The sequence below is a fragment of the Somniosus microcephalus genome, chromosome 8, assembly GCF_052327205.1.
Source record: "Somniosus microcephalus isolate GS21.2 chromosome 8, FLI_Smic_1.0, whole genome shotgun sequence".
NCBI lineage: Eukaryota > Metazoa > Chordata > Chondrichthyes > Squaliformes > Somniosidae > Somniosus > Somniosus microcephalus.
This window is the reverse complement of record NC_140994.1, coordinates 170172726-170186833: the sequence shown is the minus strand read 5'-3', so window position 1 is coordinate 170186833 and position 14108 is coordinate 170172726. Positions and strand designations below refer to the sequence as shown.

The 14108-nt window shown below is 40.4% G+C and overlaps 1 protein-coding gene across 6 annotated transcripts in view; it reads right to left on the bottom strand.

Moving 5' to 3' along the window:
- The window catches only part of ablim3 (actin binding LIM protein family, member 3), a 497979-nt gene extending 484108 nt beyond the window's left edge, over window positions 1-13871 (bottom strand). For 4 of the 6 annotated variants that reach the window (XM_085995349.1, XM_085995351.1, XM_085995353.1 and 1 more), the window contains exon 1: window positions 13319-13856. In XM_085995349.1, the coding sequence (XP_085851475.1) occupies window positions 13319-13331 (13 nt within the window). In that variant the 5' untranslated portion in view covers window positions 13332-13856. Of the gene's footprint in view, window positions 1-13318 lie in introns of all 6 variants that reach the window. The other 2 variants (XM_085995354.1, XM_085995352.1) reach the window with 2 other exon arrangements.
- Between the last annotated feature and the right edge of the window lie 237 nt (window positions 13872-14108).

The following is a 14108-nucleotide window of genomic DNA, read 5'->3' as shown; positions in this document are numbered from 1 at the left end:
AGACTGTTCACTTTCATGCAGAACAGAAGTCTTTCAAATGATGCTGCAATGAAGAGCTTGTTTCAAATGCTGGACTTCAGAATTAACACATTACTATATAAATTCAGGCATAGACTGCAGATAATTTTGGCAGAAACATTATCAGATATTTCTCATTTGTTCCTCTTTGTACTGGAGACAGTTTACAATTAAATCACTTCAACACAAACTGCTCGACAGCAGGGCTTTGCAAGAGCAAGGTTTGTAAATTGCACGAGAAAGGAACAATATGCAAGACCAAACATTTTATAGCAAGAAATAGACTTACATCTGCAGAGTGTTATTACTTTGATGAATAAACTTTATGAGGAGCCCGGCTTTCCACAGTGTGGACATTTCAGCTGAGAAACGTTAACAATTGTGGAAAACGCAAGAATGGACAGAGAGTGAAAACGGAACTACAGACCAGTTAGCCTGACATTAGTAGTAGGGAAAATGCTAGAATCTATTATTAGGGATGTGGTAACAGAGCACTTGATTGAGCAGAGTGAACACATATTTATGAAGGGGAAATCATGTTTGACAAATCTTTTTGAGGTTGTAACTAGCATGGTAGATAAAGGGGAACCAGTGGATGTAGTGTATTTGGAATTTCAGAAGGCATTCAATAAGGTGCCACACAAGAGGTTATTACACAAAATTAGGGCTCATGGGATTGGAAGTAATATATTACCGTAGCATGGATTGAGGATTGGTTAATGGACAGAAAACAGAGAGTAGGAATAAACGGGTCATTTTCTGGTTGGCAGGCCGCAAAGATCAGTCATGGTGCCACAGCTATTTACAATCGATATCAATGACTTAGATGAAGGGACTGAGTGTAATGTATCCAAGTTTGCTGACAATACAAAGTTAGGTGGGAAAGTAAGCTGTGAGGATGATGGAAAGAGGCTGCTAAAGGATATAGACAGGTTAAGTGAGTGGGCAAGAACATGGCAGATGGAATATAATGTGGAGAAGTGTGAAGTTATCCGCTTTGGTCAGAAACATAGAAAAGCAGAATATTTTTTAAATGGTGAAAGACTGGGAAATGTTGGTATTCAGAGGGACCTGAGTGTCCTTGTACATGAATCATAGAAAATTAACATGCAGGTACAGCAAGCAATTAGGAAAGCAAATGGTATCTTAGACTTATTACAAAGGGATTGGAGTAGAGCAGGAAAGAAGTCTTACTACAATTATATAGGACCTTGGCGAGACCACACCTGGAGTATTGTGTGCAGTTTTGGTCTCCTTGCCTAAGGAAGGATATACTTGCCTTAGAGGGAATGCAACAAAGGTTCAGCAGACTGATTCCTGGGATGGGGGGATTGTCCTATGAGGAGAGATTGAGTAGGCTAGGCCTATATTCTCTAGAGTTTAGAAGAATGAGCGGTGATCTCATTGAAACATATAAAATTCTTAAAGGGCTTAACAGGGTAGATGCTGGGAGGATATTGCCCCTGACTGGAGAATCTAGAACTATGGGTCACAGTCTCAAAATAAGGGGTCGGTCATTTAGAACTGAGATGAGAAGAAATTTCGTCACGCAGAGGGTGGTGAATCTTTGGAATTCTCTACCCCAGAGAGCAGTCGATGCTCAGTCGTTGAGTATATTCAAGACAGAGATCGATAGATTTTTGGATACTAAGGGAAGCAAGGGATATGGGGATAGTGCTGGAAGGTGGAGTTGAGGTAGAAGATCAGTCATGATCTTATTGATTGGCAGAACAGGCTCGAAGGGCTGAATGGCCTACTTCTATTTCTTATGTTTTTATGTGCTTAAAAGAATGGTCGGCTCGCCCTTTCAAGATTATGATTATAAGCAACTTATACTTCTGCCAAAAAAGCAGCCTTAGGTCCTGTATTAATTCAAAGTTTAAAAAAAATCATCACATCTGTCTCACTTGGGTTGACAAATAATAGAGGAGATTTAAACAAAATACCTATATTCATACATTTGCATAAAAAATTCATACCCTGAAGGATTTGTTATAATTTCAGTTTTGCTTATCTTCAGTGTTGAATGGCAGTAATTTTAGGATATTTCAAATGACTATCTTTAATCTTTATCTGTTAAAAAGCTTGAAATGACAGGTTTGAGGTGGAACTATTGTCATTTTTATGTCTAGACTCTGTGAGTTGTGAACTAATCCTTTCACTGACAGGTGGTATTAATCTACCTTTTGATGGGTTGCCTTTGTCTTTGGATCTTGATTCATCTTTTTGGTCTCAGTTCTCATATTTTCTTCATTATCTATTCTTTATAGTTACTGCTTGAGTTGTAGAGATACTTCAATCACCGTTTCTCTCTCTGCAGCTTCTTTTGTTGTGTTAACCCGTGCATCCGTACTTTTATTGTGTCAGTCATGATATATTTTGTGTTATTTGTGAGTGTTGAGGAAAATCAAAAAGCCGCTATCTGCTATCTGAATATAGTATTGATTTAAATAATATAGTATTGATTTAAATATTCAATATATATATTTTTTTAATTTGTTTTTTTATGGGATGTAGGTGTTGCTGGCAAGGCCAACATTTATTGCCCATCCCCAATTGCCCTTGAGAAGGTGGTGGTGAGCCACCTTCTTGATCTGCTGCAGTCCGTGTGGTGAAGTTAGGGAGGGAGTTCCAGGATTTTGAGCCAGTGACGATGAAGGATCGATGCTATATTTCCAAGTCAGGATGGGTGTGACTTGGAGGGGAACTTGGAGGTGGTGGTGTTCCCAAAGAAGCCTTGGTGAGTTGCTGCAGTGCATCTTGTAGATGGTACACACTGCAGCCTCGGTACACCAGTGGTGGAGGGAGTGAATGTTTAAGATGGTGGTTATTCTTTCGTTAAGCCTACCTACATCTGCACACCCAAAAGAAACATTTTCCAGCAGTCAGGGCAAAACTGGGAAATACTTGTACAACTATCAGACATTTTTAATTACCTATCCACTAAAGCACTGCCAGTACCAAAAATCAGGGAAATGTTTGACTGTCATCAGTTCTAATAGGGAGCAATGAGAATTCTACCTTTAAAATTTATGTACGTTTTTTGTATCAAACAATTGTATGTAGCTGCACTTAGCTATATACTGTGTATTTGAAATGTGATTCGTTATAATGGATGTCTCTAAGTAGCAGATTTATGCACAAATCAGTCACCTCAAAGATTCCTGATGGAGTGTATGGTTGAGTAATTGTCGACATGACAACTCCAGATTCATACCTGACTGCCCTGTACATATACCACATCAGTAATCCTTCAGTGTTGTAATGCACCTGAAGGGTAATACAGTATAGACTAATAACTCATGTAATTTACACTGCGTAGGCCTTAGTTGACAACGAATGACAGCCAGGCCAGGTCACGGTGGCAGGTTTCCTTCCCTGAACGAAATTAGTGAGCCAGTTGGGTTGGCTACAACAATCCTTGATAGTCATTTTTCTGGTGCTAGTCCACAAATGACCAGATTTATTGAATTATAACTTGCCATAATGCAAGATTGGAGCTCACAATCTCTGGGTTATGTGCCCAGCATCATAACCACTAGAGTACCATACTCAGCATGAAAAGAAAGGGACAACTGAATCTCTACAAATGCATTATATCTTTTGCAAACAAAAATAAATATCTGATCCTGTTTTTGATGAGGGCTGGGATCCCAATGGCCTTAATGCATATGAGTGGAAGGATGGGCCACTATTCACCTCTCCCATAGTGGCAGCATGTAAACATGATGGACATTTATGAAAATTTAGGATTTTAATATCTGGAGAAATATAGTTTTTCTGATCACCACGAGAGTCACAAGTTCCATTACTCCTGATGTCTGTTCTAGTACTGAAATAAATCACATAACTTTACAGCACAGAAGGAGGCCATTAGGCCCACTGTGCCTATGCTGGCTTACTGAAAAAAATATGCACATATTCCCACTCCCCTGCCATTTCCTCACACTCTTTTAAAAGCTATTGGGCCAGATTTTGCACTGAGCAAATAGACATGCACATGCCCATAGTCTTTCTATGGGTATTTGCACAGCAAATTGCAGTCAACCAACCATCCAATAAGCACAGCTCCCTCTACAGAGCATCTGGGACCTGTGTGAACAGGAAAAGCGACTGTGTATCTCCTTAACCAATCAGATTAAAGAATCGTGGTTGAGCAGCGCAGAGCCCAAACCAGGAAATGTCAGTTAGAATAGTGGAATTCAATGTCAATCAGGTACAGAAAGTGAAATTAAGAGAGTGAAAGAAAGATTGGATTAAGAGAGAGCGAGATAAAAGAGACAGAAAGAAAAAGTTTTTAAACATTTTTTAAAAATCTCCAACAATAATTAAAAACTGAAGGAATGAGACTCCACACTTGTAAAAATTAATTTTCAGCACCAGAGAGGTTGTTTGGCAATAATTAAGACTTACCATGCTGTTAAAAGGGTACTTGGGCTGGTATGGGCAATCTCTATTTTTGGCAAGTTTAGTCTGATCTATGAGGTAAGCACAGGAACTTCACGCAGTTCAACACATTTGAATTGTGAGTCAGACGACGAGATGCTGTTTTCGTGCAGCTTATGGAGGCGCAGGGAATCTCGGACAGCAACTTCCGGATTTACGCATTTAACTTCGCATGTGCGATTGCCAGAAGTTGCTGTCCAATTTACACATAAATAATGGTGTGCGCTGTTAGCCTCACCGTTATTTTTATAGTAAAATCCGGCCCATTATGTATTCTGCTTCTACCACTGTTTCTATGTTCCAACATTCTGCGTAAAAATAATTCTCCTAATTTATCTCTTTGTTCTTTTGAGGATTCAATATATGTCCACAAGTCACCACCCAGTGACAGGAATCAAATCTACTCATATTTCCAGCTAAATCCTGCAATGGGCTACAAGTAAGCTCATTTAAGAGGGATTCCCCCCTATAATATGTTGTGTTGGTGTGCATTTAGGAATTCAATTTTCTAAGTTCTTTTCAAGTTTGGACAGTTGTTTTACAAATCTAATTTAAAAATCTGTTTTTCCAAAAAAGTAGTTTTTTCATAGAATAGAATCATAGAATGGTTACAGCACAGGAAGCCATCTCTGCAAGAGCACTTCAGCAAGTCCCACTCCCCCGCCCTTTCTCCGTAGCCCTGCAATTTTTTTTTCCTTCAGGTATTTATCCAATTCCCTTTGAAAGCCACAATTGAATCTGTCTGCACCACACTGTCAGGCAGTGCATCCAGATCCTAACCACTCGCTGTGTAAAAAAGTTTTTCTTCACGTTGCCTTTGGTTCTTCTGCCAATCACCTTAAATCTGTGTCCTTTGGTTCTCAACCCTTTCGCCAATGGGAACAGTTTCTCTCTATCTACTCTGTCTAGACTCCTCATGATTTTGAACACCTCTATCAAATCTCCTCTCAACCTTCTCTGCTCTAAGGAGAACAACACCGGCTTCTCCAGTCTATCCACCTAACTGAAGTCCCTCATCCCTGGAAACATTCTTGCAAATCTTTTCTAAGGCCTCTCTAAGGCCTTCACATCCTTCCTAAAATGCAGTACCCAGAATTGGACACAATACTCCAGTTGAGGTCGGACCAGTGTTTTATAAAGGTTCATCATAACTTCCTTGCTTTTGTACTCTGTGCTTCTATTCATGAAGCCCAGGATCCCGTATGCTTTTTTAACCACTTTCTCAACCTGCCCTGCCATCTTCAATGATTTGTGCACATATACTCCCAGGTCTCTCTGTTCATGCACCCACTTTAGAATTGTACCCTTTAGTTTATATTGCCTCTCCTCATTCTACCTATTAAAATGTATCACTTCACACTTTTCTACATTAAATTTCAACTGCCACATATCTGCTCACTCCACCAGCCTGTCTATGTCCTCTTGAAGTCTATCACTATCCTCCACACTTATCACTATACTTCCAAGCTTTGTGTCATCTGCAAATTTTGAAATTGTGCCCTGTACACCCAAGTCCAAGTCATTAATACATATCAAGAAAAGCAGTGGTCCTAGTACCGACCCCTGGGGACCACCACAGTGTACCTTCCTCCAGTCTGAAAAATCAACCGTTCACTTCTACTCTCGGTTTCCTGTCACTTAGCCAATTTCGTATCCATGCTGCCACTGTCCCTTTTATTCCATGGGCTTCAACTTTGCTGGCAAGCCTATTATGTGGCACTTTATCAAACGCCTTTTGGAAGTCCATGTACACCACATCAACCACATTGGCCTCATTAACCCTCTGCTACCTCATCAAAAAACTCAATCAAGTTGGTTAAACATGATTTGGCTTTAACAAATCCGTGCTGGTTTTCCTTAATTAATCCACACTTGTCCAAGTGACTGTTAATTTTTGTCCTGGATTATCGTTTCTAAAAGCTTCCGCACTACCAAGGTTAAACTGACTGGCCTGTAGTTGCTGGGTTTATCCTTACACCCTTTTTTGAACAAGGGTGTAACATTTGCAATTCTCCAGTCCTCTGGCACCACTCCCTTATCTAAGGAGGATTGGAAGAATATGGCCAGTACCTCCACAATTTCTACCTTTACTTCACTCAGTAATCCTAGGATGCATCCCATCTCATCCTGGTAACATATCTACTTTAAGTACAGCCAGCCTTTCTAGTACCTCCTCTTTATCAATTTTGATCCCATCCAGTATCTCAACTACCTCCTCTTTCACTATGACTTTGGCAGCATCTTCCTTGGTAAAGACAGATGCAAAGTATTCATTTAGTACCTCAGCTATGCCCTCTGCCTCCATGCATAGGTCTCCTTTTTGGTCCCTAATCAGCCCCACCCCTCTTCTTACTACCCGTTTACTATTTATATGCCTATAGACTTTTGGATTCCCTTTTATGTTAGCTGCCAATCTATTCTCACACTCTCTCTTTGTCCCTCTTATTTCCTTTTTCACTTCCCCTCTGAACTTTCTATATTCAATTACCTTTTTCCTCTCTGCCCCTGCCTCAGCCCATGTGCTGCTAAAACCCTCATCCGTGCTTTTGCTACCTCAATCCTCAACTATTCAAATGCTGTCCTGGATAGTCTCACATCTTCCACCCTCCATTAACTTGAGCTCATCCAAAGCTCTGCTTCCCATTTCCTGACTCACATTAATTCACGTTCACCCATCACCCCTGTGCTCGCTGACCTACACTGGCTCCTGGTCTGGCATCGCCTTGATTTTAAAATTCTCATCCTTGTTTTCATTCTCTTGCTATGGCCTTTCCCTGCCTATCCCTGTAACCTCCTCAGAGAACTCTGAATTCCTCCAATTTGAGCCTCTTGTGCATCTCAAATTCCTTTGCCCCTCCATTGGTGCCCGTGCCTTCAGCTGCCTAAGGCCTAAGCTCTGGAATTCCCTCCCTAAATCTCTCCGTCTCTCTACCTCTCTCTCCTCCTTTAAGATGCTCCTTAAAATCTATCTCTTTTACCAAGCTTTTGGTCACCTGTCCTAATATCTCTTTATGTGGCTCAGTGTCAAATTTTCTCTGCTATCACTCCTGTGGGACATTTTACTACATTCAAGGCACTACATCAATGCAAGTTGTTGTTGATGAATCCATATTTCCTGTCTGTCTTGGTGAGGTTTCAGGGTACAATAGATGACTGCAAAATGTTAAGATATTATTGTTACTTGGGACCAGAGAGTCTGGGAGCAGTGTCCAAACAGTCTCAGTGTTCACCAACAGCACTAACAATAGAGGCTGCTATATCTGCCAGGAGGGTAGGACTTGCCAAACAAGCTGGTAAGCTCAACTCAGCAGTGTTTGTTTTAACAATTTTTATGACCTGTTCAGCACCAGTATATTTTATTAGCAATTTTCAGTAATTTTGATGATTTAACAGCATTTAAATTTTCTGTTTAAAGTATTATGGGGCAGAACTGTTTCAAGGTTAAATAACACATGATCAAAACTTCATTTATAAAATCAATTCTATTTACAATGCTATTAAAGGTCATGTTTACAATCAATTCTACCAGTTCAAATCCCGCTTGAGATCACAAATTTTCAGCTATCAGTTGAATTCGTGGTCATTTGAAATTTGATTTTCAACCATTAAAATATTTAGTCTGTGAACAGGTTAGATGAGCCTCACATCTTCTTTATATAGTGCTTTTATTATTAATTTAAAAAAATGGTACAGCACCTACTGGAACATAAAGTGTTATGCTATTAATGAAGAGCAGTCAGCAAGGAATCTCAAGGAGGAAAGGGATCACTGACCTCATGTAGAAACCAGAGGTATCATTGCCATTAGCAATCCAACTGGAAACACAGGTTGCGCTCATTACCCACCCTAGAACTGGAATGGAATGTGCTGAAATAGCTGCTATAAGTTACTGGTTGACAAATTATATTCCATATAAGATGAGAAGAAACAAAAGCAAGGTATATGAAGGATAGTGTAAAAGATCAAACTACATTTCCAATTAAATCTGTCTTGTATCTGACTCCAGTTCTGTACAAGAGCACTGATGTGACTAGTTTCAAGATCCATGTTTAGAAGAATATATGTTATACATCCCCTCCATACTCCATGAAACTGAACGGGAATGGACCCAGTTCTCCCCCACCATGCTTCCACTAAGTTGGAGGGCCTTATTCTGAGCTTAGTGTGCCACCTTGCAATGGTTTAAGTAGAGCTATGCCATCTATACTGTCGGCTTTCAGTAGAGGCAGTTCATAGGGTAAAAAATGAAATATTAGCATATATGACAATGGCTGAGTGTATGCAAAGACATAACTCCGTTTCCCCTAAATTTATAGTTCTAAAATGTTATATTCAGAATGCAGCAAAAATGACTAAGTTCAGAACCCATTGAGACTGAAGTTACCCTGAATCGGTCCCAGTATTAAGGAACCTCAGAGATCAACTTCTACTGAAGCAATTTATTGTATGGTATCTAGTGAGTTTAAAGAAGGCAATCAGAGATTTGATTCAGTATGTATTCTGGATTCTGATCCAACTTGCACTTTAGAGGATATAGCAATTATTAATAAAATACAATAAAGCTCACAGTTTAAAGATTAGAGGGTAGAGTTTCTGTTTTGGGCGCAATCAGGAAATTGTGTCCAAAATGTGCTTGAAATCGCACAGGTTAGGTTACAGTTCACGTTTCCACTAAAATACATTTGCATAATCACAGATGTAAAATCTTCCATGAACCAGCGCAATTGGACAGCGTAATAGAATATAATTGTTTATTTTTTCTTTCCATTAAAAAGTATTTTTTGATGTATTTAAGAGTGGTACCTTGGTGCAGTTTTATTAAAACAGCTGAAAATGGATTTATCATCAAAAAAATAAGAATTTTTAAGAAAGGTGTCCAGTCCTCCAGCTGTGAGTAACCTGATTTAAAATCACTGAAAATTACTTAAAACTATACTGAACCTATAATGGTTTCATTGGTGTACACTAGTCAGTTTCTTAGTAAATTGAATATTATTTGAGATGAAAAAGCTTCTAAAACGTGCCGACTAGCGCCTGTGCGCCTAAGAAAATGAGCGCTATTTGAAGAGCTTTCCCGAACCAGTGCAACCGGCAGAATCTCGCAATGTTGACCTGGGGGCATGGCCAGTTTTGTGGGCGGGGCCTGATCCGGGTGAATTGAATCTTGAACCAGCGTCAAAGATCACGGAAAACACAAGTGGTTTGGGGTGAAACTCACTTATGTTTAAAATTCCCTGATCTTTTGCACTGGTGTGGTCAATTCTGCCCGGATTGCACTGATATTACCAGCGGAAACTCTACCCCCAAAGCTTGAACATCCATACCAAGTTTTAAAATAAATTGAAAATTATGATAAAGATTTTAGTTTTTAGTGATATTTTTCACAGTTTAGCTTGGAGTGAGTGTGGAAAACACCATTAGGGATGCTAGGTTTGAGAAGTTGAACAGTGTGAACTTGTGAACCCAAATTGAAATGGTAAGAAACTTACACCACCTGGTTTCATAACTTCTCCCAGCTTCTACACACAATGGTGTCATCAGCATTCAATATCTAAATATATATGAAAATAAAACTAACACCCTTCTTTCTTTTCTGTTTAGTTTCACCGTAGTTAATCAGAATTGTTTTGCAACCAATTTTGAAAATGATACTGTTAGTGGGACTCATGCCTTAATAAACTTTAACGATGAATTGCAGTCTATTTCTATGAGCTAATGTGGATAATTGACAAAAATGTTTAATAGTGATTTACAAAGATGTGAAAAGCATAGAAGTTTACATCATAGGCGGAGGCCATTTGGCCCATCATGTATGTGCCTGCTCTTTGCGAGAGCAGTCTAAAACTAGTGCCTCTGGCTTACTCTCTCCCCATAGCCCTGTAACCTCTTCTGCTTCTAATGGTTATCTACTCTTCCCTTAAAAGATGCAATGGTCTCTGCCTCAACTACTCCTTGTGAAGTAATTCAATGATCTCACAACTCTGTGCAGAAAGAAATCTCTCCCAACTTTTCACTCACCACTCTCTTCAAGGCAATTTTAAATTAATGATGCCTCATCATTGCTCCCCAACTAGAGGAAATAGTCTTTTCTTATTCACCCAATTAAAACTCTTCGTAATTTTAAACACCTCTATTAAATCTCCTCCTAGCTTTTTCTGTTCCAAGGGCACTAGCCCCTGTATCTCAAGCCACTCCTCTTAACTACAGTTTCTCATCCTAGTATTATCCTGGTGAATCTACTCTCTACTCTCTCAATAGCTTAAATGTTCTATCTATAATGGGGTGCCCAAAACTGTGCATTTATGTCCCTATTTCTGAATACCGGATAGCCTTTTAATTATCACGTGTCCAAAATTATAAGTGTCCTTTGAAATTTATTTTCTGCTTCAGATATAGTGTGTGATGTCAGTAAAGTGATAGACTACTAAGTGAAACCCAATACAACAGTCTCTTCAGGTTTTTTTTAGCAGCTGTAGTTATAGATATGCTTTGGCATATGCAGCAAGATTTATCATCTACTGTAAAAGTGACTGTTGTTTAGAAAAATGCGTCAAGTGCACAAAAAGAGATAATGAACATACGGCTTGACTGTTTACTACAAGCTTAGAAGTGAACACAAGAAACCCTAAATCAAAACTTATGCATAGATGGATTAGAATGGAAAAATCTGAGATTCAATAATCTCTATCAGTGATGGTTTCTCTTAACTTAGTATTTTGGGTTGTATATGTGACAAGTATTATGAACTGTACAGGAGCAGCTGCCAATTTTTGGCATTTTGCGACTGAGCCTGGTGGTGTCTAACCACATTCCTTCCTGCCTGCTGTAACCTTTACATCACCCTACCACAACTGCTTGCTGGCATCTCAAAACAAATTCTTTTCCATTCCACACCCACTCCTATCTATCTTCCACTGGGTTAGAGGTTTGGACTGCACCAATGACATGGTGCTCCCTATCTAACTGAAATAGTAGGGCCAAGAGAGAGCAGTATGAAGGATGGAGAAAGAGGTAGGAAGCACCATGGAGCACCTGGGATGGGTGGAGCATGAAAGCAAAGGAAAGACTTCAGAGGCTTAGAGACAGAAGTGTGATCTTGAAGTGGAGCGGGTATGAGTGGGCTCCTGAAGTGAAACGGGTATGAGTGGGATTTGGAAGTGGAGCGGGTATAAGTGGGATCTTGAAGTCAAGTGGGTATGAATGGGCGCCTGAAGTGGAGCGGGTATGAGTGGGCTCCTGAAGTGAAGTGGGTATGAATGGAATCCTGAAGTAAGCGGGTATGGGTGGGCTCCTGAAGTGGAGCGGGTATGAGTGGGCTCCTGAAGTGGAGCGGGTATGAGTGGGCTCCTGATGTGGAGCGGGTATGAGTGGGCTCCTGAAGTGGAGCGGGTATGAGTGGGCTCCTGAAGTGGAGCGGGTATGAGTGAGATCTTGAAGTGGAGCGGGTATGCGTGGGATCTTGAAGACACAGAGTACACAGGTAGGTGGATTTGATAGTATAAAGTAGGTGAGGAGAGGGGATGGCTTCTTCTGTCGAATCAACACAGCTTTCAAAATATTGAAAAATTGATAGTTACTTAGAAGCAGCTGATCATTTTTCATTCTTTCTAACCAAACTATTACCTTAAAAAGAGTAATATCCCATGAGAGAGATTACTTATTTTGAATCATTTGTTTGGTTTCTCCACTCTCTTGTTCTCTGTGTTTGTGAAAGAGACTGACCAAGACACAGAGAAAGAGACTCTGGAGAATGGAGGTACAAGGCACGATGGGAAACATTGCAGGTGAACTCAAATGGGATCATGGTTTTTTGGTCATTTTCTGGTCGGACAGAGCCTGAAACTTTGACAAATAAAATATTCTTTACTTTGCAATTGACCAGAAAAAAAACCTCTTTTAGTTATTTTGCTCTGAGTTAGGTCTGCATCTGTGTTGAACTAAAATAAAGCAGATCAGCCATGATCTAATTGGACGGCGGGACACGCTGGAGGGACTGAATGGCCTACTCCCGTTGCTGTGTAACCCAGTACTGTATTCAAGTCAAGGCAGTCTCACTAATCCCTGCTGTAAATGTGGAATCATGTGCAGCAAGCTGACTTTGCTGAAAAAAGGGACTGCATGAAAATAAAGTGATGGCCAGTGTAGACCAGACCCACAATAGCATGAGGATTGTGAGGATTAACATAGAGTTCAAAGGGAGATGTATGTCAGCAAGCTATTGTAAATAGTTAATGGGAAAAATAAAGTTTTTTTTAAATGTATAATTATTACAATTTAAAATACACAGCCATTATTTCCAATTATCCTTCTGTAAAAAAATGATTATTGGACAGGCCTCAGTGAGATGTTTCAGGTTAAGAAAAATATTTCGTTTACACTATTGGGTAATTTCTGAGTTAGAGTCAAAAAATGCTTTCTTTTAAAGGGAAATGGTTGAAAGGAAATTTATTTTAGCTCTGAATAATCTGAATGGAGACAACTGAAAATATGGAGATAGCTCGCACTGGCAGTAACTGAAACACAAGCAAAAACCGTTTCAACCTGGGCACTGGCAGGTCTGTACTGCCTGTTCACTGTCGTGCCGACTTTAAGCAAACATATTCATCCAAATACTGTGCTAAAAAAACCCAATGAGAATCCAGTCAAACGACACACAAAGAGACATGGCATTTCTCAACGTGTAATGAACACTTAAGAATGAATGCTGACATCTAAGATGTGTGCATTTTAAATCTATTTCGAAATCCCTGCACATGCTTTGTTAAAGTCTGCAAGTCACCAGATGATAAGAGAAATTACACCTGACAGTGAGATGGAGGAATGGCCGTACAGCAGCGATCAGATAGACACTTACCGCTGCTATTCATACCGCAGACTCTCTCCCCTCCTTCGCACGGATCTCGCCGATCACCTTAGAAGCCTCAAGGCTCCTGCTGCTGTCTGGCTGGCGATTTTTTTTTTTAGTTTCCTTCGCGTGACTGTACCATCCGATTTCAAAGGAGATTGCGTTCGCGCGTCTGATCCATCCGAGCCCCAATTTCTGTCCGTGAACCAGTTGGTCCTGTAAAAAGCCAGCGGGATCTCCCCAGGTCACAGTAACAGTGATGATGTTCTTCTCCCCAATAGTCCCGGCACAAGGTCAAAGACGTGAAATAAACACACGGGGCTGGGCGTTCCCTCGGTTTTGCTGACGGTCCCGACTCTCAGCTTCTCACCAATACTGATTTGGATATAACCTTCTGTTAATCTGCAATGATGCGCTCGAAGCTAAATCCGCCAGTGGCGATCTTTTGCTCGCCTGGCTTTGCAGCTATGCCAATTCAACCATTTCACACATGCACCGCAGCAGAACTGACCTCCCCTCCAGATGCGAGCTGCCTACTGTACACAGAGTCATCGCTGGCACCACCGTGCCAGATAATTGAAAATCTTTGGTGTAAAGCTGGCAAAATGTCAGCACGGAATAGAGGCACCGAACAGCAAAATACCGCCATCTGCTGACACTCTTTCCGGGAGTCCTTTTTAAAAAAAAAGCAACACCCCTCAGATGATGGTTAAGGGTAGAGTCGCATTGCCCCTTTCCAATCCAGTGCAAAGTGGAACTGGATGCTCACCAACACAAAGGTAGCCGTGAACTCACGAAG